This window comes from Neophocaena asiaeorientalis, unplaced genomic scaffold, assembly GCF_003031525.2.
Source record: "Neophocaena asiaeorientalis asiaeorientalis breed wild unplaced genomic scaffold, Neophocaena_asiaeorientalis_V1.1 scaffold14, whole genome shotgun sequence".
In the NCBI taxonomy this organism is placed as follows: domain Eukaryota; kingdom Metazoa; phylum Chordata; class Mammalia; order Artiodactyla; family Phocoenidae; genus Neophocaena; species Neophocaena asiaeorientalis.
Window position 1 is genome coordinate 7,192,277 of NW_020175192.1, and position 25,960 is coordinate 7,218,236.

Consider the following 25,960-nt stretch of genomic DNA (forward strand, 5'->3'; position numbering starts at 1 on the left):
CAATTTTGAACAGGTCCAGTCGCTTAAATATCCACCAAAGAGAGAAAAACGAGGTGACTCTCATCCAGAGAACTCCATTTTTAGGGCTGCTTAGTTGAGATTTTGAATAAAACCTCTTGCCCTTTTTGCCAAGTGGAGATATTTAAACACCGGCATGTTTTCAGGTAAAGGACCTAGGTCTACAGACCTGAGGAAGTAACGTAAGAGCCCAACATAGCACAGCTTACGTGCAAGTCCTCTGAAAGTCTCCCCGTCAACCAACTAGCAGAGCCTTTTCTTCCATTTTTTTCTCAAGCACCGTAGAGCAGAAAGTTAAAACCACTGGTTACCAACAAATCCTCTTATGGAGATAGCTATCAAAGTCTGTTCAAACCATCTGTTTCTCTGTTTTTCCTTCGTGTGTGTATTATTATTTTTTTTTTTTTGCTAAGAATGACTGACAAAATCTATTTTAAAATAACCAAGATGTTATGACTGAAAATGCCAGAGGTATACAGACCCAGTTTATAAGAGAAATTGCTTTCTCAAGAGGAGTTTGGTTTATCTTGTGTGGAGGCAGGCAACGTTTCTACAGATATTATAGTTGCACTAGGAAGATAACCAACTCCTTTCATTAAGAGTATGAGGCAAGATTTGTATTTGTTCATGTAATTGAATTTAATGCTGCTGAAATCTGCCAGACCTGAAAGCTATTGAAGTATAGACTATTTTTTTCTTTCAGGAATATTGCCTAAGAAACTGCTTTGGGGCAGGTCTTCTGTTGATATTAAAAGGTCACAGGTCAGTTATTCTCTGCATTTTCATAACGTGTAGCACCAAAGGGTACCTCCAGGGTTGATATTTTCTTCTCTTGAGAGGAAGGCTCTGTGACCCAGTCACTGTTTGTGGAGAGACCCTGATTATGCCTTGCCTATGGATTTACTGTTTCAGTGTCTGTTGTCTAGATGTGGGTGACTCGGGTTAGCTGCCTACAAAATGGACAGCCAACAGTTTTGCAACTACTTTTCCCCTCTATATAGTCAAGTAGCTCCCTGTTTCACACACCACCATGTCACATTATCTTAATAACTTCGGATTTTCTGCAGAAGTTCCATTTCATACTTAAGATCTCATTAATATGCCATCCTTCTCTGTCTCTTACCTGGGTTCACCTTGGTTGATGGACATGTAAATCTCCCAAGAATTCTCCTCCGGGATGGCACCATGTGGTATCAGTAAACTCACCCCTGAAACAGAAAAAGCCAAGAAATCATTTGTAGATTCTCCAATTATCCTGAAGCACCTCAGCTGAACAGCTTACAGCTGCTCTCAAAGAGGGACCACCTCACAGCACTTTATGAAATTCCAATCCTCGTAGACATTGTTTCCTAAAGTGACATAAAGAACTGCATATTGGTCAACTGTGTACTCAAATTAGTTTTTTATTTAAAGTCTTCCTAATGTAAATTGGTGGAGCTATTGTGGAAAACAATATGGAGGTTCCCCAGAAAACTAAAAATAGAGTTGCCATATGATCCAGCAATCCCATTCCTGGGCATATATCTGGACAAAACTCTAATTTGAAAAGATATACGCTCCCCAGTGTTCACAGCAGCACTATTTACAATAGCCAAGACAGAGAAACACCTAGATGTCCATCGACAGAGGAATGGATAAAGATGATGTGGTACATATATACAATGGAATATTACTTAGCCATAAAGAAGGAAATAACGCCATTTGCAGCAACATGGATGGACCTAGAGATTATCATACTAAGTGAAGTAAGTCTGACAAACACAAATATATGCTGTAACTTATATATGGAATCTAAAATACAACACAAATGAACCTAGGAAAGAGATTCACAGACATAGAGAACCAGACGAGGTTGGGGAGGGATGGATTGGAAGTTTGGGGTTAGCAGATGTAAATTATTACATATGGAATGGATAAACAACAAGGCCCTGCTGTATAGCACAGGGAACTATATTCAATCTCCTGTGATACATACATATTTACATTCTCTTCCATTATGGTTTATCTGAATCACTTTGCTGTACAGCAGAAGTTAACACAACATTGTAAGTCAACTATACTTCAATAAAATAAGTTAAAAAAAATAGTCTTCCTAGCGTTTAAAAAATTCTCTTATAAGATTTGGTGTCCTGAGACCTGGCACTATCAAACATATCTGAGAATATATGAGTTTATCAGTTAATCGACTCTAAAATTTCAAAAGGTACTTCTCTGTCTCTATCCATTCATCTCCTGAAAAGGTATCTGGGATGATGCATGAGCCATCTAACATTTTGCTAGAGCCTGGTGTGTAACTGTCTTCTAAATGGTGCATCTTGAAGTCAGTTTAGGGAGGTGACCAATGGAGTAGTGCATTTTGTCAAGAAAACTGGAGAAGGAAAAAGCATGGATAAGCTTAGGAACTTATACGTTGTTGTGTAGCCACTATTTGGCCCCATATTTGCAAACAGAAGCTAGTAGAGGGTAAAGGTGACTTAACCATATTCATTCAAGGTCAAATTGAAAAAAAACTCAGTAGCCTTACTTCAGTAAAATCATATAATGAAGGGAAGGGGGGGGCACAGGAGGGCACATCACACTGCATTTGAAAATTCCCCTCTTTCCTCCCGAATGCTGTGAACTAAATATTTCACTTTGGCCAAGAGGGAAGAGTCTAGAGCAGGCAGAGATTCTCTTTAATGTACCTTCTTGTTTATAAAAAGAAATGAAATAGAGACACAGTAAGATCTTTACAAAATAAAAATCTCAGGGTAGTCTCCTATTCTTTGAACAATGCAACACTCACCTTTTCTCCTTTCATTAGAGCTAATGTAATCACCCAGGAAGCTTTTGGTGGCTGATGATAATTTAAACCTAGAGATGGCAGGCTTTACCGATATTCTTCTATGTGCCTGTTAGCTGCTATAGAACCAAGGAATGCAAGACTCGGCAAAACAAGTTATTTGTGATTCACATTTATGAACGTTATTCAGTAAGACGCTAGTTACCATCAGTATCCTTCACTAATACTAGGAATGAGGCCCATTTAAATCTTGCTTACAGCTTTTCAGCGAGGGTATTCATTTATGTCAACAGTAGGAGAACTGTAATTGCCATACTTGGTGGCCTGTGATCAGGTTCCTCCTTTAATGGCCCATTCTTCCTTACATGTAGTTGCCAAATGAAGTGGTCTCCATTACATCCTTCCCTGCTGGGGAGCAGAAGTTGTAATGCAGGATATTCAGCGTATGTGGATGTGAACTTGAACACACGCTAGACATTGTGTATTTAGTTTGGCATCGCAGTTTCTCTCTGTTGCCTCTCTTTTAGACTATGATGACAACAGAGACATTTGGACCCTATTTTTTAGACACAGAATAGCACAGGAGGTTATCATCAGGAAGTAATGCCATCTTAGGCAATTAACCCAGAATAAGAGTTTTGTTCTCCCGTTTCCCATTTTTCTTTTCCTTTTTTTCCCTTGATTTGGGGTATAATTCGCATGCTTAAAAATGGACCCATGTTAGGTATACGAATTGATGAGTTTTGGGGCAAATGTATACTCTCATGTAACCACCATCGAGCTCAAGATACAGAACATTTCCACTGCCACAGAAAGTTCCCTCACGCCCTTTAGAAGTCAGTTTGATCGCCAGCCCAAATGATCATTTATTTGCCTTCTGACATGTTGATTAGTTTGTCTTTTCTACAGCACAATGCCTGACTATATGAACAGGATTCAATATTTTGAGGGGGGCAAAAAAAAGCCAGGCTTTGAGACATGCTGTCTGTCTTCTGCAGACCATCAGGGCCTGACAATCAATTCCCAGATCGAGTCAGAATAAATATGCGTGTGGACTTTTGAGAAAGGGCTGTTTGTAGAGCAGATCCTATCACATTCCTTTGAAGTCGGCTTAATTCTTGTGTTTACAATGAAACGTTATTCATAGTACTCCTAAATTCAACCTGAATGTACGGGATCACTGGCGCTTTAAACAATTTCGCACGATTATCCTTTAAACATACTTCCCTCCCCCCACCCAAACATGTAAATTGTATACGGCAACTGCAGATAGATAGTCAAACACAGAGGCAAAGGTCATGGGAGGTGGTACTGCTTGTGGCAAGTTACCCCTCATGAAGAGTGAATGGCTCTGTGAATCTTTATGCCTGTGGTCCCCTAAAGACGTATCTATTTTCAACGTGTCATTCACGAGTTATCTCTGATTAAAGAAAAACGTACTTTCCCCCAAACTCCACCTGCTACCCTGACAGCCTTTTATTTGACAGGACAACAGAACCACCTGAGTTTTTTAGCTCACGTTTTGCCTAATCATTCTGAGAGTGTGGGGACCACTGCCAGGCACCTCACAATAATTTGGGATGGATGACGACAATTTAATTTCTGTGCCTTGCTTCTTTATACTTTAGCTCCCCAGGGCGTATTTTACATTTATGTTCTGCAAATAACAGAGCATATGTTTCAATTCCCTACACTTACTTTTCCTCAAACTCATTCCCAGTGAACAGCTTCAGTCTTGTCTAGGGCTTCTTGTTGAGAGCTCTGAAAATGCGCCTTCACAGAGGAACCGTTTGGGAATCACAGGAGACGCTATCAGAACTTTGAGTTCTCAACCCAAGTGCCTCTCAAGTCAGAAGGGAAACAAGAAAAAAATCTGTTTCGTCGCGATTTCATCTCACATTCTCCGATGAACGTTAAACAAACGTGGCCAATAAATGGGTTGATCTTGGCACTTCCTCCACGTGTGTGTAAATGTACACACACAGACACACAAGGATGGGAAGACAGAAGAGTGGGCCAATCTATTCAACCAGTAACTACTGAGAGGCACCTGAGTGCCAAGCACTAGGTAAGAAAGTGGAAATCAAAGTATTCAAACTCAACGTGCAACTTCATATAGCTCTGATGTGTATATATATACTCTTCTTTTTGAAAGGGCAGGGTTCGTATCTTTTCCAGATCCCACACTTCCAATTTACAGATTCTTACAAGAACAGTACCTGTTAATATGGCCGCCTACTCATGTCCCATCAATCTCCTATCTGCCAAATCTCACCAGGCGGAAGGCATCACACATTGACACTCAGACATACTTAAAACAACTTTTCTTACCACATCCGAGAACACTGACCGAGGAAGATTTAGAGAACTGGAAGTTTAGAAAACAAAATCATCACTGGGGCTGCACTGGAGGGCTATTTGCCTGAAATGAAGTTTTTAAGGAAGCGATTGATCTAGGAAAACCAAACAATCATCAGCTTGAAACAAATTGCAGGCGCAAGTCACTAAGCTACTTAGATGGTCAGTTAGTGGTATGGTAGCATCAGACTAGTTCTACTACAGAATTCATTGTGTAAGAGAAAATGTTTGGTATTTTAGGTGGGTTGGTTCTACCCTACAGAGAAATCTGCCAAGGCCCTGCTGGTCCTGACTCAATGCTAGCCAGTTCTTTAACAACACTTGCAGATCTGATATATTCCCTTTCCTCTCAGTGATGATTCAGAGCACTCCCTAAATCTCATGGCTCGGAAATCGGAGGAGAGATGGCTCTCTTCCTCCATCCAGTTAGTTAGGTCTTAGATGGCAACTCTGAAGACTAATCTATAGGTACGGTGTCATTTTCAAAGTGACCTGGGCTGTACACCTTGTCAAAACATCAAGAAAATCTTCCAACCCAAAGGAAGAAAACACTCTTGAGAACTATATGGCCGTGGATCTGAAGTTTGAATTCAAAAGAGCAACCCCATGAGGAACCCTCATCACTGCACATCATAAAGCAACATTACAGTAAGGCTGACAGACACCGATGGTGTTTATTAGGTCAGTTACTGAGGAAGTTTGAGTGTCACTGCAGTAAATTATCGACTAGAGCGTAAACCATGCTTCGCTATAAAAATGGTATTTTTCAGTCATGTCAAAGAACGTTTTCAGTGCTTCCTGATCACGTTCTAGGAAATATATTTCAAGGGGGCTTAAACTCTGGGGACCACCCAAAGCTTTTGAGCCAATATGGCCGTCAACCCTAACAGAGCATCTGATGGAGTGTACGGTCCATGCTGAGATGAAGATGGCAAAATCTAATCTCAGTGCTGGTTCTGGTTTGCCGTGTAAATCAAGCCAACTTATGGAGCCACGGTGTTTGTCACTCTGACATGGGAACAGTCAACATCTTATAAATGAATCTTACGGGACATCATTATGTAAATATAACACGTTCAAACAAACGCGAGAAAATACACAAACGCACACTTACCACCCACCTGTATTTGGCATTACCAAGCGTCCTCCTAAATGGCCAAAGACACCAGTGGTCCTCAGTTCTGTCCTTGTAGGAAGTGATGACAGATTTTGGACGTAGGGTGTTTTATTTCTGGGATGCACTGTAGTGAAGCTGCGGTGGTTTCCATGGGGAAAAGTCCCGGAATGATTCTTGCCGTGGTACTCAGCTCTCTCAGACACTCCCAGGGAAACCATGAATGAGCTCTGCACTTTGACTTTGATGTCCGACAAAGGGTTAAAGAGTGAGGACTCCGTCATGAGTTCCTTGTCCAGGGGGTCCTGTAGACAGATGGGCCCACTGTATGTTCGGCTTACTGTTAGGTCTGGTTGCATGGAGGAATTCAAGAGCAGGGAGTTACCTGGTTAAAGAAGATTGATCTGTCACTCAGAAACCGGAAAGCATCACAGTTAGGACTTTACATCTGCTTCTCCTAACTGCACGACAAAGGCTCGCCAGCTGCTCCGGTCAAGCCTAGCCCTTCAGACCCACTCTGGGCATCTAAAGCACCTCTAACGGGCTGATCATGAGTTCCCAGAGCCTTGGAATCAGGAGATCTGGCTTTCACAGTCAATTCCCTGGATGCCACTGACCAAATGCATCACTTCCCAGAGTTCTTTACATGCTATCATCTTTTCAAAACAAGTATTTCTGGCACTCCACCAGGCAACTCACTCAGGTATGATGGTTTATGGGATTATTTTAACTGGCAAAGAGAAGCTTCCAAAAAATAAAAAAGGAAAAAAAGCTGTTTTGGAAGCTAGTTTGGAGCAAAAGTAACATCTGTTCATTTTAAATGGCAAGAGATGACACAGCATGGTGACGAGGGGCTGCTGTTTATAACCGAGGTGGGGTGGGTGCCGGCACGTCTCACGTGGGATTCTGGGTAGTTTCTGGGGCTGAGGGAGGACATGATGTGTCCTCGGAGCAAAAGGGTCAGGGGACTTCTCAAACTGTTCCATGTCTGAGTAGTCAATTGGCTCTAAGAGTATGTATGTCACTCTGAGAGGCTAAGAGGGTACCACACAGGGATAGGAGACTCAGATTCCACACGGGGAGCATCTTAGAACGGCTTCCTTTCTGACTCAAAACAAATGGAGAAAAATAATCCTTACAAAAACATGAGAAACTGGACCTTCTCATCTATTGGGACTTACCAATATATTTTTTTTTTTTGCCAAGTATCAAAAGAGAAATGCTGTGACATTTTCTTGTGATGAAGTAATCTCATTTATTAGTAAATAACAAAATAACCCTCAGTTCCAAACTTCCCACCCATATTAGTCCGTCAATGTGATATCTCAAATTGAAACCCAAACCATATTAAACCGTTTTCCTCTGGGGCTTGACAAAACTGTTTCAAGTATGATATTTTTGAAAATGTTGCAATGGCAGGCCATAGCGTATTAGCCTCTATTGTTTTTCCATTTTCATAATTTGTAACAATGCCAGCAGGAAATCTATAACCCTGACTTCTCCCACCTCCTTGTTCTGATGCTCTAAGAATCCAAAATCATAGAGGAGGAGGTTTAAAATGAGATGAAATGACCTTATAGATCTAAAGGCACCTTGATGAGGCATTTTTTTCATGTTTGAGGCTCTAGTGCTAAGACACAGACATAATAAGGAGCTGAGGTTTGTAACAGAACTGCATTGAACTCTACAGGTACCGGCCTTACCCTGGGTTATGGTTTTCCCGGGCAAGAAGCGGGACTGAAGAACCCTCTCACATCTGAAAAGAGTTTGGAGCCAGATACCAGATACCTGAAAAAGCATATCTCTGAGTCTCATGGCTATTTTGTCTTACCTTCTGGAGTTGGCTACATTTTTTTACACGGTATGCGGGCCTCTCACTGCTGTGGCCTCTCCCGTTGCGGAGCACAGGCTCCGGACGCGCAGGCTCAGCGGCCACGGCTCACGGGCCCAGCCGCTCCGCGGCATGTGGGATCTTCCCGGACCAGGGCACGAACCCGCGTCCCCTGCATCGGCAGGCGGACCATCAACCACCGCGCCAACAGGGAAGCCCCGTGGCTACTTTTAAGAGTAAAGCCAAGAAGCAAAAAACATTTCCTAGAGTTAGACTCAAGTCTAAAATGCTTGATTATCATAATATATACATATGACAGAGTCCACGGTTGAAGAAAGTTAGCAGCCAACTTGATTCAAGTTTGATCGGGGACAATCCCCCAGTGACCCCAAGTTCTTCTTCGGATGTCCTTCGAGGTCCCTGATCTACTCTACGTATGCCATTCTATTTAAGCGTCACAGTTCACCTTGCTGGGGCTCCATCCGTATTTGTTCACCTTGCTGGGGCTCCATCCGTATTTGTTCAAGAAGGTATGTCACTAAGACAACAGAGCATCAGTGTACGGTGTAGCCTCACCATGCATATGGAGGAGAGTAGAATTTTAATAAAGGGTTTCTGCTTGTATCACTAGTTTTGTGAATTCTTGGTCAAAGAAAATGGTAAAGTAACTTTGGAAAGGTTACATCCTCTCCTAGAAATTCACAGTGCAAGTACATCCTGAGAAGCGTCACCCTAACGAGATGTGTTTCGACTTATACAAGTCAGCCTTCCCCAAATGTTCAGGTCAGGGACCCACTCCTCTCACATGCTGCCTGGTGCTCTATGGAACTCACTGGTGTCCTGTACCAAGGTAAGAGGAAACAACTGGCTTCTAGAACGATACTCACTGCATTTACTGAGTCCCTTCCATAAGCCAAGGGTTTATGACCCACGTTATTCCAGGTGGTTTCATCCTTACAAGAACCCCCTGAGATAGATGTTAGTGTCCCCCCTTTATAGCTATAAGAATTGAGGCTGAGAGAGAATAATTGATTAACTAGGTCCTACAGCAATTCTGGATTCAAGTCTATCTGATTTCAAAGTCGTGTACAAAGCTACCTCTCACACTAGTGTATAGTCTCTATTTTTCAAGTGTTAGGGTCAAAGACATTGATATCTTATGATTTGATGGAAATACAGTTCTAGTTTCTTACACACTACAAAGATCAGCTCTTGGGCTTCCCTGGGGGCGCAGTGGTTAAGAATCCGCCTGCCAATGCAGGGGACATGGGTTCGAGCCCTGGTCCGGGAAGATCCCACATGCCGCGGAGCAACTAAGCCCGTGCGCCACAACTACTGAGCGTGCACTCTAGAGCCCGCGAGCCACAACTGAGCCCGCATGCCACAACTACTGAAGCCCGCGTGCCTAGAGCCCGTGCTCCTCGATAAGAGAAGCCACCACGATGAGAAGCCCGCGCACCGCAACGAGAGAAAGTCCACGCGCAGCAACAAAGACCCAACGCAGCCCCAAATAAAAAGAAATAAATAAATTTAAAAAAAGGTGAGTTCTTCACTGGATGTATTTCTAATTAAATCCTATATACTAAGCTCTATAACCACATTGAGGGGATGTGTTCTCATCTGAGGTCAACCAGACTCAGACCCGGACCTGAAGCCGAGGTGCCAGAAGTGAGTGGTAAGCAGTCACGCATCCTGTCTCTCCCGGCCATCTCCCAATTTCTAGTCTGCTTGGGTTCCTGCTTCGCCGTCCTGTCCCTACTCCATCCCTGCCAAGCAGTGAGACTTCTTGTGTGCCGCAGCTGCTACTGACAAGCAGTAAACAGAGATAAAAGTGACAATGTTGACCACGAGGGTCAAGGTAGAAAACTTCATCCATGGAAGCGAGACAATTTCATTTTGTAAAATAAAAGCCATCCGCCTCACCCCCATCTCCCAATCAGGAATAGAGTGGTTCAGATAAGAGAATTAAATGACTCTGTGTTTTAAAAATGAATATTGCTGTAGTTTGACATGATACGTTTTCTTTCCCCACAACAAAAGACCACCTTAACTTGGCAACAGCAGAGTCATTTAGGCTGGGAATTTCATTTTTTCCCTGGCTAACTGGCCCATCAGAGATCCTTGAAAATCCTTTTACTTCTTTAAAATAGAAGCCACAAAAATAACTCCACCTATTAAGTGATGTAATAAATATGTCTGGTACAGTCGTTGGCCCTTAGCCTTGAATAAGCAGTACTTTCGTTAACTAAATATACATCCCCAAAGCAGGCTGGTTAAAATAGAAAGTTGGGTGATCTGAGATAAAATAACTTGTTAGGCTCACTACATATCAAAGATTTAAATGAGATGCCTCATATAAAACGTCGGTAGGAGTAAATCGAGACCCACTGATCCTCACAGCAGCCAAGGACTCGGGCAGACTCCTCCATCGAACCTGGTGTCCTAAGGAGTGAAGGCAATTTGGTAGCGGCTCCCAGTGCCAAGAGCTACCCTCACACAGGACCAAAGAGCGCCAGGGTCCTGCGTGAATGTAGTCTATGGTCCTGGGGACGCAGTGTTGGGGGGCCCTATGCCGCTGACCTTGACGGACTGTTTTGAAGTTGAAGGTCTGGAAGCCACCTGTCAATGCAGAAGAGTCGATGACGTCCACGCCGTAGTCACTCTGGCTCCGTCTGTAAAGCGTGATGCCGACGACCAGGACTGTGACGGCCACGACCGCAGCGCCCAAGCCTGAGTACAAAGCGATGTCGCTGGCATTCTCAATGCCTGAAAGACACAAGAGAAATTCTAAATGGCCAACATGGGCACAGGGCCAAAGACCCACCCCGGGACACAGAATGAAATGTTATCGGAATTTTGGGAGATACTGATCAGACGAAATGACAAATGTAGCTAGCTGCGAGCTGGACTCTCTTTCACACAATAATCATGTTTCAAGAAGACCTTGTATAAATCAAAGGGATGCTAGTCAAATAACGTAACTGCATTAAGGTAGCTCACCACATAATGGAATCTGGAACAGAATCAATTTTGCAAAGAATATATTTTTCAAGGAAAAACAGGCAACTCCTTAATTTGCTTGTTTTAGGACGTCCTGTTGCCCTGCCAAGTACTTTTTATATTTTATTTTTGTTGGAAGACACGAGACCCACGTACAATGACAAAATACAGGTGAATTGCTCTGCTTGTCTATGACCTGGGGCGCATGCATTCACAGAGAGCGCTCTAGGGTGAGAGGGTAACGCATAGTCTATGAGTCGAGAGAGGAGACCAGAGCTCACAAGTATGAACTTGAGCTTTGGCACGTCACTCAGTTCATCAGAATAGTGACAGACATCAGGGTATTTACAATCATTATGAGCGACTTTCTGTTGTGAGGTATGAGAAGGGTTTGGTCCCAGGCGCTCTTATGTCCACAGTAAATGTTTTCTGGCACCAATTAGACGCTCGACTCTAATACTTTTTTTTGTGGAAGAGGACTGGTCTCTGAGAGGGCACATGCTGTTTCTCCCATACCTCTCCTACTCCATCCTATTGAATGCATGGGCAAAGCAAAAATAAAAGCGTTAGTTTGAATTTAGATGGTGGGTGTCTCCCCATACCCCAAGGTAAGCTGTAGCTGCTTCCCAACCCTTTCGCTAGATGTACACTGGGTGTGGTTCATTCCGGAAGAGATTCATAACGGCTACTGCAACTCAGCATGACATTTACCCAAGACCACATAATCTTAAAAATGTGTAAAAATGGAAGGTGGCAAGTACTAACTACGTAATTGATTTCCCTACAGATTATGCAGTAGGTATACTTAACAGGTCCAAAAGTAATTACTATGTCACCCCTTTTGGGCTTAGCAGATAAAATAAACCCATCATATATTTACCTTGTAGTTGCACGGCACTCACTCCGCATTCACTGCACCCTAATGTGGTACTTAACGTTACCGACTGAGTAATACTAACCATACAAGTCCATTTATTTTCAACGAAGTTAGTGGACTATAAAATAAGGCGCCACCAAATTCAAGAGGGAACAAGGAAATCAAGCAGAACCGGTTCAGTAATAGGGCGGTCAACACATAAAAATAATTCGTGAGGAGAAGAACACAGTCATCCCAAAGAACAGTAACTGAAAGGTCAGAGGATTATCAGACACTTTTCGTAACCACAAGAGCCTGGGAGGTATGGAGAAACAGGGTGTGATTTAGGCTTTAGTTCAACTTCATGATGGACCAAATGGGAGAGGGAGAGGGATGGGGCATTGGTGGTGGTCTTCCCTAGACACCCAGAACTATGGGGATGATGATTGATACCAACCCCAAATGTCTACCTATGTCATGTGGGGAGAAAGGACGGCAGCTATCACCCCACTTACAGTCTCACCCTCCCTCTACTCAATTAAGTTCCTTGGAGGGAATCGTTAGAGCAGAGAGAGGACACAGAACACAACAGGTGCAGCAAGCCAGGGTACCAGGAGCAGTGAGAGAACTTTGGATTGGAACCAGTTAGCCTTCCCCCACCCCTCCCCTCCAGGTCCTTGGGCGCTGCTGACTGATGACACCACCATCTGAAAAGGTGTATCTGGGGAGAAGACACCTGCTCGGCAACTGAGCACACAGAGCAAGAGTCTGACAGTGTCCTGAATGCAGCTGCTCTCCTGCTGAGTTGGCGAAGTAGACACAAAGGCATCTTTAGCTTCCCAGGTACTAAAATAGGACCAGGAGCCAGAGGATAACCAGGGTGAAGGTACTTCTGCTGAAAATGGACATCACTGGACACGAAATCCGGAAACAAAACTAAGTAGCAGGAACAAGCTGTCTTTGTTCCCCTGGATTCCTATCTTGTTCTTTATGTGTCCACCCTCTTGCTACCTAGGTAACCAGAATTCTCTGCCCTCCAGATACAAGTCCTGTTTTAGGAAAGGACCCTACTTATGCCTTCAGATGGAGGTATGGATGTTGGATATAGCTCGTTGTGTTTCCTCTTCCAGGAATACGTGCAGAATGTATTTGACTTAAGAGAATGAAATACTGAATTACAGGATTTTTAAAAATGAATACGGGGACTTTGGGGATAGGGAGGAGAGCACTGCTCCCTTATGAGGCTCACCCTGGCACTTGGCGGGACAGTCTGATCTAAAAGCAGAAGTCCATGGACTCCTACAGAAAGATAAGCAAAGGGGGATTTATTTTACAAGAACAATCTGTCCGGGGAATTCGAAGGTTCAGGATCTAATAATTTCATTCAGTCAACATACACTTGTGGAGGCTCAACCATGCAGCGGAAATGATACAGGGGTGAATTAATATGTGGTCCATATTCTCAGTTGTTTCCTGTTTAAAACTGACAAAAGCCAAGGTGGTGATGGGACCCTGGTATCCAGGTGCAGCTACAGAGGTAGACACGTCATCAAAGCCACGTGTGCGCGTCTCAAGAGATGTAATCAGTCATCCTTATAGCTCAAATTCTTCTCAAGTTGGGTCACCCTGCTTCTTTTCCCTCTTTTTTTTTTTTCTCTTCTCTATCTATCTGCTTTCACTTCACCTCATTCTTTCTTCTTTTCTTTTCCCCCTCTGCCCCACCATTTTCTAATCTATTTCTCCAGGACAGTAGAGTGGGTTTCCCTATAAGGGTTCCTGTGTGCTCACAAAGGTAATTGATTCCCTTTTCATGTGTGTGCAGGACAGGCCCCAGGAGAACCTGAGGTTTAGTTCCACGTTTTTCACCACAGTTTCACGGGAGAAGGGGAAGGCTGGGTGCAGGTGTCTGTGAGCACATGGGCACTTGGAGGGGTGCCACTGCAGAATCACCCCAAGACTGAGTGCGTGCGCGTACGTGAGCACACACTCAGCTCTCGTCAGAACGTCAGAAGCCACTGCTGGCTCCTTCCCAGGGGAGCTGCTCCAGTCACATGCCCACAGGGTGCAGGCTCTTCCCAGGACTGGAACGCTTTCTCCACATCCAGCCCTGCGCTCCTGCACTCCACACTGCCTACACCCCGGATTCAACGGTCGTTAACCTACCGGCTAGGTGGACCTCTGCTAGCGAAAAGCCCCGTTCACCTTTCAGATTATAATGACGGGTCATTGCCCTGTGCCCCCCATACCACTAGGCATCCAGGCCCTACCCATCTGTCAGGTGCCAGCGCAGGGCCTCGTCCTCCAAGAAAGTGACTCTGTCCTGGCCAATCCAGCCAACCCTGCCAACCCATGGTTTTCTAAACTCTTCTGTCACTTACGGTTCCTAGAACTCTTTTTGGATCTTCTGATGGTTAATGATCTGACTGCCCGCACATTCTGTATAACTGCTTTAAGTTCTTCACAAGCAGTTCTATCTCTATCATTTCCCACAGAAACTTGCGTTGAATCATTGTGCGACTGTTTGTTGATCGCTTGCCTGGTCTCAGACTGCGGGAAGAGAGGTAGGAAAGAGATCCCGGTCTGAGGTTGATTGTAGAAGCCCTGCCCCAGAGACCCTCTTTTTCCTTTACGTCCACACACATACATGTCTATACCTGTCTGCTTGCTCTCATACTCATGTGGTGCTGGTTTGTTTCCTCCAAGTGATTTTGAACAAAAGCCTTGATACCCCCTGCCTGATCAGGCTATCCTGCCTTTTGTGGGCGTAGGGTACTTTTCTCTGTATTTCTGTTTACCTATCAACGTGTGATTGATGTCTTTCCTGTGTCTTCATCCCTATTTTCCTCTCTCCGAGAGTTGTGAAAGTTTTAGGCCAAGCTCAGAAGGAGACAACATGTGGTAGAAAAACTTGTGTGTAATCTATAGGCTAAAGAAAACAAAAAGAAAAAAACAAGGACTGGGAAATCTCTTATATTCCAAGTTAGTCGGAAACTACAGAGGAATCTGTTCACTGCTGGAAGGAGTGTGAAACATCTACAGAGAAAGGCTACAAAGATTAATAGTTGGAAGCTAGGACCCTGGAAAGGAAATGTTTACGGGTTCATTGGGCCTGGAGAAAGGAGAACTAAAAAGTGGCTTGTGCGGGGCTCTTTCACGCATGAAGCGTTGCTCTAAGAAGAGGCCACAGTAGGTGCCCAGCGAACCTTCATTTTACGATGAGGCTAGTAAGGAGCTCTCCACCAGCTCTAACGAGGGCTGAAAAGGAGGACATGGCCTTTTGTTATAGCACTTGGACTCTGCTTAGATATTAAAATGACCTTTTCTACAAGGAGGGTTGTTAAAAAAAGCCACACTATTTCTGAGGGAGCTTATGAAATCTCCTTTCAGAGGCTCTGAAAACCAGCGTCGCTTGACAGTAGTCTGCGGTTATTTCATTTTTGGGCAAAGTTGGCGAGAAAGGGTAAGTGACCTTTCAAAGCCCCTTCGAACTTCAGAGTTCAAGGACTGGGTTCCTGTCTTCATGAATTATTATCACACCTAGTCATTCACAGTAACTTATGTCCCCAAAGGAATAAAGCGAAGGGCTCTTTACTTAGCTTGCCTGCCACTCTCCACAGGACTCTCACTGGAAGAACATATTAATGCCACTTAGTTATGGAAATTTAGCTCAATTCCCATGTTATGAGGTTAACTACGTATCAGATTAGAGTCTGTTTCACAGGATCAGATAGGTACATCAAATGAACAAAGGAGCACAACAAAATACCTTTCAAGACATATAGTTAGGGAGTTTGGGACTGACATGTACACACTGCTATATTTAAAACGGATAACCAACAATGACCTACTGTATAGCACAGGGAACTCTGCTCAATATTCTGTAACAACCTAAATGGGAAAAGAATTTGAAAAAGAATAGATCCATGTATACGTATAACTGAATCACTTTGCTGTACACCTGAAACTATCACAACATTGTTAATCAACTATACTCCAATGTAAAATAAAAAGTTAAAAACAATATGCTAGGGCTTCCCTGGTGGCGCAGTGGTTGGGAGTCCGCCTGCCGATGCAGGGGACGCGGGTTCGTGCCCCAGTCTGGGAAGAAAAAAAGCTATTCTGTTTTATCTCATTAGATATTATAAAGTGACCACTGCTCCCATTTCAGGGGGAAAGAAAACCTCAGCAACTTGAATTGGCATACATGAGAGGCAGTGAATTACTAAGGAATTAACACTATAAATATTCACAAAGAGAGGGCTGAGAGAGGCAAAATAAATAGGAGGCTAGAACCAGCTGCTGTGCTGGGCTCCCGGGAAACAGCCATCTCTGGACCAGTCCCTCCTCATCCCAGCACAGGCAGCGCTATGTAGATACAGAGTGAGGTACCCAAGTATTTAATTGCACGTGGAAACATAACAAATTATTGTTCGAGTTGTTTATACTTGCTGTCATTGAGAAGCACCACTTTTTTCTTTAACACATCAGAAAATAGCTTTTAAATGGTCAGCTATGGTCAACCACGGTAAGCAATTCCGATGATATCTGCATTGCTTGGACTCTCAAAATCCCGTCACCAATCACCATCTCGCTTTTCCAACTTGCCATCCTCCAAAACCTCGTTACTGCTGTCACTAATAACAACAGCAGCACACTTTTAAATAGCACTTGCTACGTGCAAGGCACTGTTCTACTACTTTACACTTATTAACTCATTTTAATCCTTCCAACAACCTTGTAAAAATGTGCCCATTTAAATGTGTAAACTGAGGCCAGAAGATCACTTGCCTTGCCCAAAGCCTCACGATTGGTAAGCAGCAGAGCTGGGATTCAATCCAAGGCAGTTGGCTCCAGAATCGATTCTCTGGCTCATTCCCTATTCAGCTGTTAACCTCTGTCCTGGTCACACTGCCTGATACTGAAACCGTGTACCAGCCCCTGTGTCCTTGTCTTCTGAAGTAAAAGTTCGACTCCAAAGTTAATGATTGGGCAACGTTAAGATGTAGAAATAAAGAATAGCTGTTGGGCTGGGGAACTGGAAACAATTTAGATGATAATTCTGCCACATAGCAGAACTCCCAGTTCCCTGAAAGATACAGATAAAGGCCTGACACACATTCCTAAATTGCTTTTATAGGAAGTAGACCGCCACCAGATGAAGACTGCTGCCCACAAGAACACAGACCCTAGACCGGTTGGAACCAGAAGGTTGATGAAGCTGACTCCCAATTACCTCACCACCAGCCGATCCGAAGGACGTCCACGAGCTGATCACGCCCTGCTCCTTGAACCACTACTATAAAACTCCTCACTGCCCCCTCCAGGGCGGGACACACAGGCTTGAGGGCGTTAGCCCGTTGTGGTCCCCTTTGCCTGCCAGAGCAAAAAAGCTCGCTCTTTCTATTTCATCCCAAACTCTGTCTCTGAGATTTCACCCGGCACCAGTGTGTACAGGCCGAATTTCGGCGGCAATACCTCTTGCTGGCAAGGGTAGCCCAGTGAAGGAGCACTAAGCTTGTGTTCGCTTCTCTGAGAGCTACAGGTGTGATCACATTCTCATCCTCACAACCAAGTCTATTGAGGTAGGTATTATATTTCCTCTTTCACGATGATGACTTAGGTGCAGATAAGATAGAGACTTGCTCAAGGCTTTGCCATGAGAAAATGGCCAAGGCAGCATTTGGACACCCACCTGTCTTCACTCCCAAATAGCTTAACCATTAGAGGGTGGCTCCCTGCACTGAGGTCAACTTGCCCCGCTGGAGAAACTCACCAACTAGACTGGTGGGTATCATCAAAAATCCGATGCTTTGCAAACTCACCGGGGCCTTCCTTGCAGCCGAGTGATTATTGTATTCATGTCCTATGACCAAATAACGCTTTTCATCAAAACAGTTACTCTGAACTTTGTTTCCTTTCTTCAACACCGCTGCTTCTCACTGGCCCCTTTTCTAGTTGAAAAAACAGAGGCCCTCCTATGTGAGTTCCCTCCTCCACAACTCAGAATTCCTCTGCTCCTTCCCACGTTTTTCCTTTCCTTTTCCCTGTTCCCTGAACAGCTGCTCCTCTGTGTCAGGCCAGCTCCGTTCCGCCCTCTCCTGCGTCCGCGGGGGCCCGGCTTCGTTCATTATTCCCTTTCGGCCTTGCATCTTTCAACTCTGCCTCCACACATGAGCCTTGCCTTCTGCCTGCAGACACAGCCTGGTCTCCCTAATCACCTCCCACCCAAATCCTTCTCCCGACTCTGATAAACCTTGCAAAGATGCAGTATCTTTTCACATCCACGAAATCCTTAGCTCTTTGTTGAAGACAACTTAAAGCATTTTTTTTTTTTTTCGGTACGCGGGCCTCTCACCGCTGTGGCCTCTCCCGTTGCGGAGCACAGGCTCCGGATGCGCAGGCTCGGCGGCCATGGCTCACGGGCCCAGCCGCTCCGCAGCATGTGGGATCCTCCCAGACTGGGGCACGAACCCGTGTCCCCTGCATCGGCAGGTGGACTCTCAACCACTGCGCCACCAGGGAAGCCCAAAGCATTTGTTCTTAACATTGAACCTTTCGTGATCCATGTTCCATAATTTCCCTAACCACTTAACCTCTGTCCTGCTGAAACAAAAGAATAAATAGAATACATGCATATGATGAGAAAATGTTTTAGGAACTATAAAAAGTTACACTACACCAAGAGAAAATTTATCCTCCAACTAAGCCAGACAGAGAAAGACATATAATACCATATGATATCGCTTATATGTGGAATCTAAAAAAAAAAAAAAAAGGATACAAATGAACTTATATCCCAAAGAGAAATAAACCCACAGACATAGAAAACAAATTTATGGTTACCAAAGGGGGAAGGGGAGGAGGGATAAATTAGCAGTTTGGGATTAACATATACACACTACTACATATAAAACAGATAACCAACAAGGACCTACTGTATAGCACAGGGAACTCTACTCAATATTTTGTAATAACCTATAAGGGAAAAGAATATGATAAAAACCTGATATATATGTATATATAACTGAATCACTTTGCTGTCCACCTGAAATTAACACAACATTGTAAATGAACTATACTCCAATAAAAAAATAAATAAAATTGAAAAAAATGAAAGTAACCATTCTTGATAGTATCTTTGAGATCTTTCAGGGAAAAAAAAGTAAATTTCCTTTTTTTTTTTTTTACCAAGTTTACTCGAAAAATTCTATTATCCTTATATTTCTAAATTATATTTCCTTTCCTGTATGTTGCTCTTTGCCCCCACCACGTACAGTATCTTGTAGATCTTTCCTCTATCAGAACCTACAGACCTGCTTCACTTCTTTTTACACGTGTCTAAGCCCATGGCCAGGCTGTATAATGGTGTAACTCGTTCACTATTTGTCTTATTTGGTTTTTCTCTTACCCTTTTAGAGTCTGGCTCTCGCACAAACCACTGTTCCCTCTTGAAGACTGGTCTCAAACACTCCATTAGTAGTAATGTTCTTTCTCTTATTCTTTTCCACTGCTCTGCAGTAGAAACACAAGAATAGCCAACCCTCCCTCTAGGGGAAAGAAAAAGTCCCTTAAATTTGATTCTCCCAACATCTCTTTTCTTATTGTTTAGGAACTACCCTTCCTTCTTGTGGGTAGGTATTATATTTCCTCTTTCAGATCTTTAAAGCTCAGTTTTAAAGATCTTTATAAAGATCTTTAAAGCTCAGTTCTTGGCCCCTTTCGCTCATCTAATCGGATCATCACTCACACGCAGACAGCACTAACTATTCCTCCGATGACAAACAGTCTCAAACCAAGATCTCCTGCCTCATCGCGTATGTGAAGACCTCATCCAACATTTCCTCCGGCTCGATGGATAATACCATCACGCAACTATGTGTTGCGCTAACATCTCAAATTTGTCATCTGATTGATGAATTCACCATTCTTATCTCTTCAGATACTTTCTTTTCTTGAATTCCCTTTCTCTAGTAATGACATCACCAGAGACCAGGCTTGAGACGGAGAGTCATCTTTCCTCTTCTTTCCATCGACCCCTTCCCCAGACCACTGACACGCCTTACTGATCGGATCCCCAGTGCCTCTCACATCTCCGTTTCAACGGGAGGCACCCACATTGCACAGTCTCATCTTACCTGGTACCGAGGCCCCAGTCTTTGTTCACCCTGAACCACTTTACACATGGATTACTCTCTCCAAACACGGTTCTGGCACTGACCTTTCAATAACTCTCTAGTAGGTGTGAGTTCACTCCAACAGGGACTTTCCTTACAGCTCAAGACACTTTCTGCTCTGCCCCATTCTATTTTTCAACTGCTTTTGCCCATTTCTCATCCATAGGGACCCTACTCTTTGGCTAAATCTGACTACAGGCATAACTCAAAGATATTATGGGTTCAGTTCCAGACCACTACAATAAAGCAAATATCGTAATAAAGTGAGTCACACAAATTGTTTGCTTTTCCAGTTAGAAGTTATGTTTACACTATACTGTAGCCTGTTAAGCATGCAATAGTATTATGTCTGAACAAAACAATGGATATACCTTAACTAGAAAATACTTTATTGCTAAAACATGGTAGCCATCATCTGACAACACAAGGTGGCCACAAACCTTCCATTTGTAAAAAAAAAAAAAAAGCAGTATCTGCGAAGCTCAAGAAAGCAAAACACAATAAAGTGAGGTCTGCCCATATCCATTTTTTTCAAGTAGAACTTGTACTTCAGTAGACTTCTTTTTGTTCAGACTTGCTTTCACTGAAAGGTTCTCTCCTCTAATATTTGTTTTAATTCTAACCATTCTTCCAAGATTGACAGTAAAGATAATCTATTCTATAAAATATATTTCTTTTAATTAATTAATTTATTTATTTTTGGCTGTGTTGGGTCTTCATTGCCGCACGCGGGCTTTCTCTAGTTGAGGCGAGTGGTGGCTACTCTTCGTTGCGGTGCACGGGCTTCTCACTGCAGTGGCTTCTCTTATCGAGGAGCACGGGCTCTAGGCGCACAGGCTTCAGTAGTTGTGGCATGCGGGCTCAGTAGTTGTGGCTCGCGGGCTCTAGAGCGCAGGCTCAGTAGCTGTGGTGCACGGGCTTAGTTGCTCCACGGCATGTGGGACCTTCCGGGACCAGGGCTCGAACCCGTGTGCCCTGCATTGGCAGGCGGACTCTCAACCACTGCGCCACCAGGGAAGCCCCAAAAATATTTCTTGATAATGCACATTCACGTGTTTTATTCTTCCTTCTGAGTAAAGTTGCCAGATCAAGCAAATACAAATACGACATAGTTAAATCTGAATTTCAGATCAAGAATGAATAACTTTAGTAGAAGTATTTCTCATGCCATATTTGGGACATGCTTATGCTAAAATGTATTCACTGTTGATCTGAAATTCAAATGTAACTAAGGGTTCTGTATTTTATCTGGTAAGTCTACCTTCAGACTGCAAAAAGAACTGTGTTTTTTCCCATCAGATACGAAGACCAAGGTAAAATGAGAACTAGAGTCAAAAAGCAGGATTTGAACTCCAGTCCTTGAGAAAATGACTTCACTTTCATTTTCTATTCTGGAAATTGAAGATATAAACTCTAACTTTGAATGTACTAACACGTGGAAAGATGGGGCCTGTGAATTCACATTTTTAGCGAGTACCCTGGGTTCCTCTGATGCTGATGAACACATTGGTCCGTCACTTATTCACTGTGTCTGTGCTTAGTTCCGAAGTATTTAACGAACGAAATCCCATCACGTCCAGTAAGGTCAATGATGTTCTTGAAGATGGTAGTAAGAAAAGGTATACACTTACAATGGAATAAAAATTAGGTAATAAAAAGATTGAAAGTAGTAAGAAAATTATAAACGTTGCACATAGGCATGGGTTGAATTGATTCACAGTAAGAGTGATTCTGAAGGACAAAGCAAGTCATGCAATTTGTGGGAAGTGCTGTTTATGTAATGGAAAACAATCAGCAGGAGATGAAGAAAAATGCTGGGTAAAATAGAAAAAAAATGTGCTTTACATCATGGCTAGAAGATTAGCATTGATGCCAGTTGCCTCATGTTAGTTTAGAAGAATCTAGAAGTCTATTGAGAACTTAAAGATATTATGGTTCAAAGTCGCAGATCGTTCTATGGGTTCAAGGTACCATTCAGGTCTACACAGCCTGAAAGAGAATGGTCCAAATTACCAGTGCAGTCTGTGCATCTTCTGAGGAGTTCCCTAACCCTATGAGGATCACGAAGAATGTGTATTCCCAGAATCCACATTGTTCCACTATGGATGAAAGCAGTGTACTTGGGGAAAAGATGTAGAATGGAGTGTTAGTAAGGAGACGAGAAGTACCTAATTTTCAGACGTAAGGACACATTTGGGTCATTGTTTGATAGAAATGATTCTGGGAAGCATCCAGCTTAGACTTTAACCTAGCACCTGGCACAGAATAGATGATTATTAAAAACTATCTCCTTACTTCCCCCTCTTCTCAAATCCTTTATTATCTTCTACCTTGTATTGAAGTTGTGGGGAAGAAGCCTTTCTTACTGTTTCCTTCACACTTCACTGGGCCAGGACTATTTATATAGAATAATTGTGCAATAATTATCTACTACATGAATGAGTTGAAATAAATATAAAGAAGCAAAGTCTTTATTTTCACCTTAACAATAAAAGGCTCCGTGCAGAGTTAGCAGGAACATGTAAGACCATAATAACAAGTATGAATTGAGCATCTAATACATACTAGGCACAGTGGTAAACGCCACAAGCATAAGGGTGAACAAGATCCTATACCATCTACCAGATGGCAGGAATTATGTCTAGCAGAGAGGGAATCCAGCCTGGGATAAAGGCAATGAACATATGATGTAGAAATAGGGAAACTGCTTGATACTGAGCCAATTACAGGAGTAACTAACTCAGACTTGGGGGCTGGGGGGAAGATGGTGAATGCTTTGCAGAAGTGAGACCCAAGCCAAAACCTGGAGGAAGGATAAATTCAACAGGTTAAGATTAGGGGGAGAGAAAGTTTTCTGGCAGAAGTAACAGAACGTATAAGGAAGTTTATGCCAATATGGGCCCAGGGTATTCGGACAACTAAGAATCTTTGTTTGGCTGAAGAATACGAGAAACGGTGAGAGGGTAGGAAGGAAAATACCTAATGATTCAGCGGCTTGAGAGAAGCTGATACGCTTAAGAAAAGCCATCTCAGACCAGATCACAAACATTAAGTACTTTGGACTTTATCTTAAAAATAATGGTCAGCTAACGAAAAGGCTTAAACACAGAGGTCATGTGACCAGAACTGATGTTTTCAAAAGATCAGATAAATTGATGTCAGCCAAGATTGGATATAGGAAGCAATGGTAGAAATCCTGGTTAGGAAGAAAGGTGGCCTGAACTTTAAAACATTTTTGTCTGGGACACCCCTTTCTTTTCACTTGGTTTTTCTCTTACTACAACTGGCTGTTACTTTTCTGTCTCCTCTGCAGTGACTTCTGACCTTCTCTACATCTAAACGTTGATGTCCTCCAGCGCTGAGTCCTCAGATACCTTCTCTATTCACACTCATTATTCGGTGATCTCATTCAGCCTAATGGCTTTAAGTATCATCTGGACAGTGACAAGCCCCAGATTTATGTCACCAGCCAGGACTCTCCTCTGACCTCCAGACTCATATATTCAGCTGCCTGTTTAACCTCTCCATTTAGATGTTTAAGAAGTATCTCAAATCTAGCATTTATAACAATGAACTCTTGAGTCTCCCTCCAGATGTGCTAAACCAAGTTCTCCCCAGATCGGTAATGGCAAGTCCATCCTTCCAGTTGCGTAGCCCAAATTCTGGAATCATCCCTAATGCTTTTCCTTCTCTCAAACTCTATATCCAATCCACCAGCAAATCCTTTTGACTGCCTTCAAAAGATATCCATAATGGCCCGTTTCTACAATTTCCAATGCATTCTGTCTGGCCCAAGCCACAGTCATCTTGAATCTAAGTTATTATAATAGCCTGGGTATTGTAAACAGCCTAGATTATTTTAATAGATTATTGTTACAATAGATCATTGTAACAGGTTTTCTTGCTTCTGCTCTGGTTCCCTGTATGTTTACACTCAACACAGCAGGTAGAGTTTATCCTTGAAAATATTCACTATGAATAAACACCCTCAATGGCTTTCCATCTCGCTCACATGAAAGGTCAAAGTCGTTACGATGGCCTATGATACGCTTGGCGGTTTTTCCCTGTGCCCCACTTCTTTGACCTGAGCTATTATGACTCTTCCCTTTGCCGCTGTGCTCCAGATACCTGCCCTAATTGTTCCTCGGATACAAGTTCCCGCCACACAGCCTTGGCATCCTGCTGTTCCCTTGGCCTGGAATGTTCTCCTCTCAGATATCTAGAATGTTTTTGTCCTTGTTTTTTTTTTCAGGCCTCTTCTTAAACGTGGTTTTATTACAGAGACCTTCTCTGAACACCTTATACAAAAAAGCAACACTCCCTCCATCCCCGCCTGAGCCCCTTATCCTGCGTTATTCCTCTTCACAACACGTCACCACCTCCACAGCACTGAGCACTCTTATTTTCCGGTTTTTTCCATCTCCCCTCACTGTAAGCTTTGTGGGAGCAGCACTCTTATTTTCTGGTTTTTTCCATCTCCCCTCACCGTAAGCTTTGTGGGAGCAGAAACTCTGCTCTGTATCTGTCTGGCTCAGGTGTTGATTCTCCACCACCTAGAACATGTCCTAGCCCATGGGAAGCACTTGATGAATAGCTGCTGAATGAATGGGGGGATGGGTACGCAAGAGGGAAAAGGGGGAGAGTCAGTGAACTTGATCTGTGTAGGTGGCAGAATGGTTAGACGGTAGTGATTCATTGGGTACTGAGCTGGAGAAGGGAGAGGAAGAAGACGGGGGTCTAGGAGGCTGTCCAAGTGTGGGACCCCGCTGGGTTAAAGGCGTAGTATTCACTGAACTAGAGAAGATGGGAAGAGGCCTGGGTTAAAAACAGGGACAGAAAAGGACACATTCAATTTTGAAAAAGCTGAGATTCAGGTTATTGGGAGACATTCAACCGGCGAAGTCCTGGAGGTAACTGACTCTAGAACGATTAATGGGATTCGTGTGTAGCGTGCGTTTCTATTAAGTCACAAAACAACTACGTGGAAAGAAGATGGAGAAAAAAATATGTTCTGAGTTATTTTCTAGGGGGAAGCTGAATCCTTTTCATCCCTAAGGTGAACTTACTGAAGCAGTCGCTCCTTGGGGGCTCACAGCCCCTCAGATAGCCTCATTCCCCAAGCCTCCAGGAGTCTGTCTGCACATGACCATCCATCTTTCAGCCTGACTCTGGGGGTACCTGTTTGCCATTCAGAACCTACTATATTTTACTGCACGTCCTGACATTGTTACACAACATTTATTGAAAGCACATTTGCTGGTAATGAAGTTTCTATTAACTATGATTAAATCTCCTAAAACACCTGAAGATAATTTAAGATGTGCAGAAGCAGAAAATGAAACATTCGGTTTAGTACATTAGGAAACGTAATTGATTAAATTATCTCATTTACAATAAGTGCTTTCAGGAGCGATGCTGTGCACATATTTCCCCCCCGTTTGTCATTAAGATTTGCCAACAGGCATCTTAAGATTTCACTTTCTTTTCACACCTCCCCGCAACTCAAAGCCGGATCCTCAGCCCGCCTCACACGGATCTGCCCGGGAGGCTCCGAGGGATGGTTTCCATCCAACCAGCCTGGCAGAGGATCATGTGCACAGCTATATATAGGAGCAGGTTGTTTCTCAATTATCTTCATAATTGACTTTGATTTCGCATCAGTGATGATTCATGGAATCTTCAGCGAAGCCCCTCTCTTTCAACGAACGACCGCAGCCCGCCTTCATATAACGCACTCCTAACCGTGCAGCCTCCAGAACCCGGATCCGATGCCTCTGGGAGCCTTTTGCAATCACATTGATTCTGTTAAGGTTTTATTTTTAGGAAA

At 43.4% G+C, this 25,960-nt stretch overlaps 1 protein-coding gene across 1 annotated transcript in view; it reads right to left on the reverse strand.

Annotated features, from left to right (window-relative positions):
* UNC5D (unc-5 netrin receptor D) overlaps positions 1 to 25,960 on the reverse strand; it is a 584,073-nt gene that overhangs the window by 65,328 nt on the left and 492,785 nt on the right. The window contains exons 9-11 of the mRNA XM_024765069.1: positions 10,684 to 10,869; positions 6,280 to 6,657; positions 1,142 to 1,226 (exon numbers count right to left, since the gene is read on the reverse strand). Coding sequence (XP_024620837.1) covers positions 1,142 to 1,226; positions 6,280 to 6,657; positions 10,684 to 10,869 — 649 coding nt within the window. The remainder of the gene's footprint in view (positions 1 to 1,141; positions 1,227 to 6,279; positions 6,658 to 10,683; positions 10,870 to 25,960) is intronic.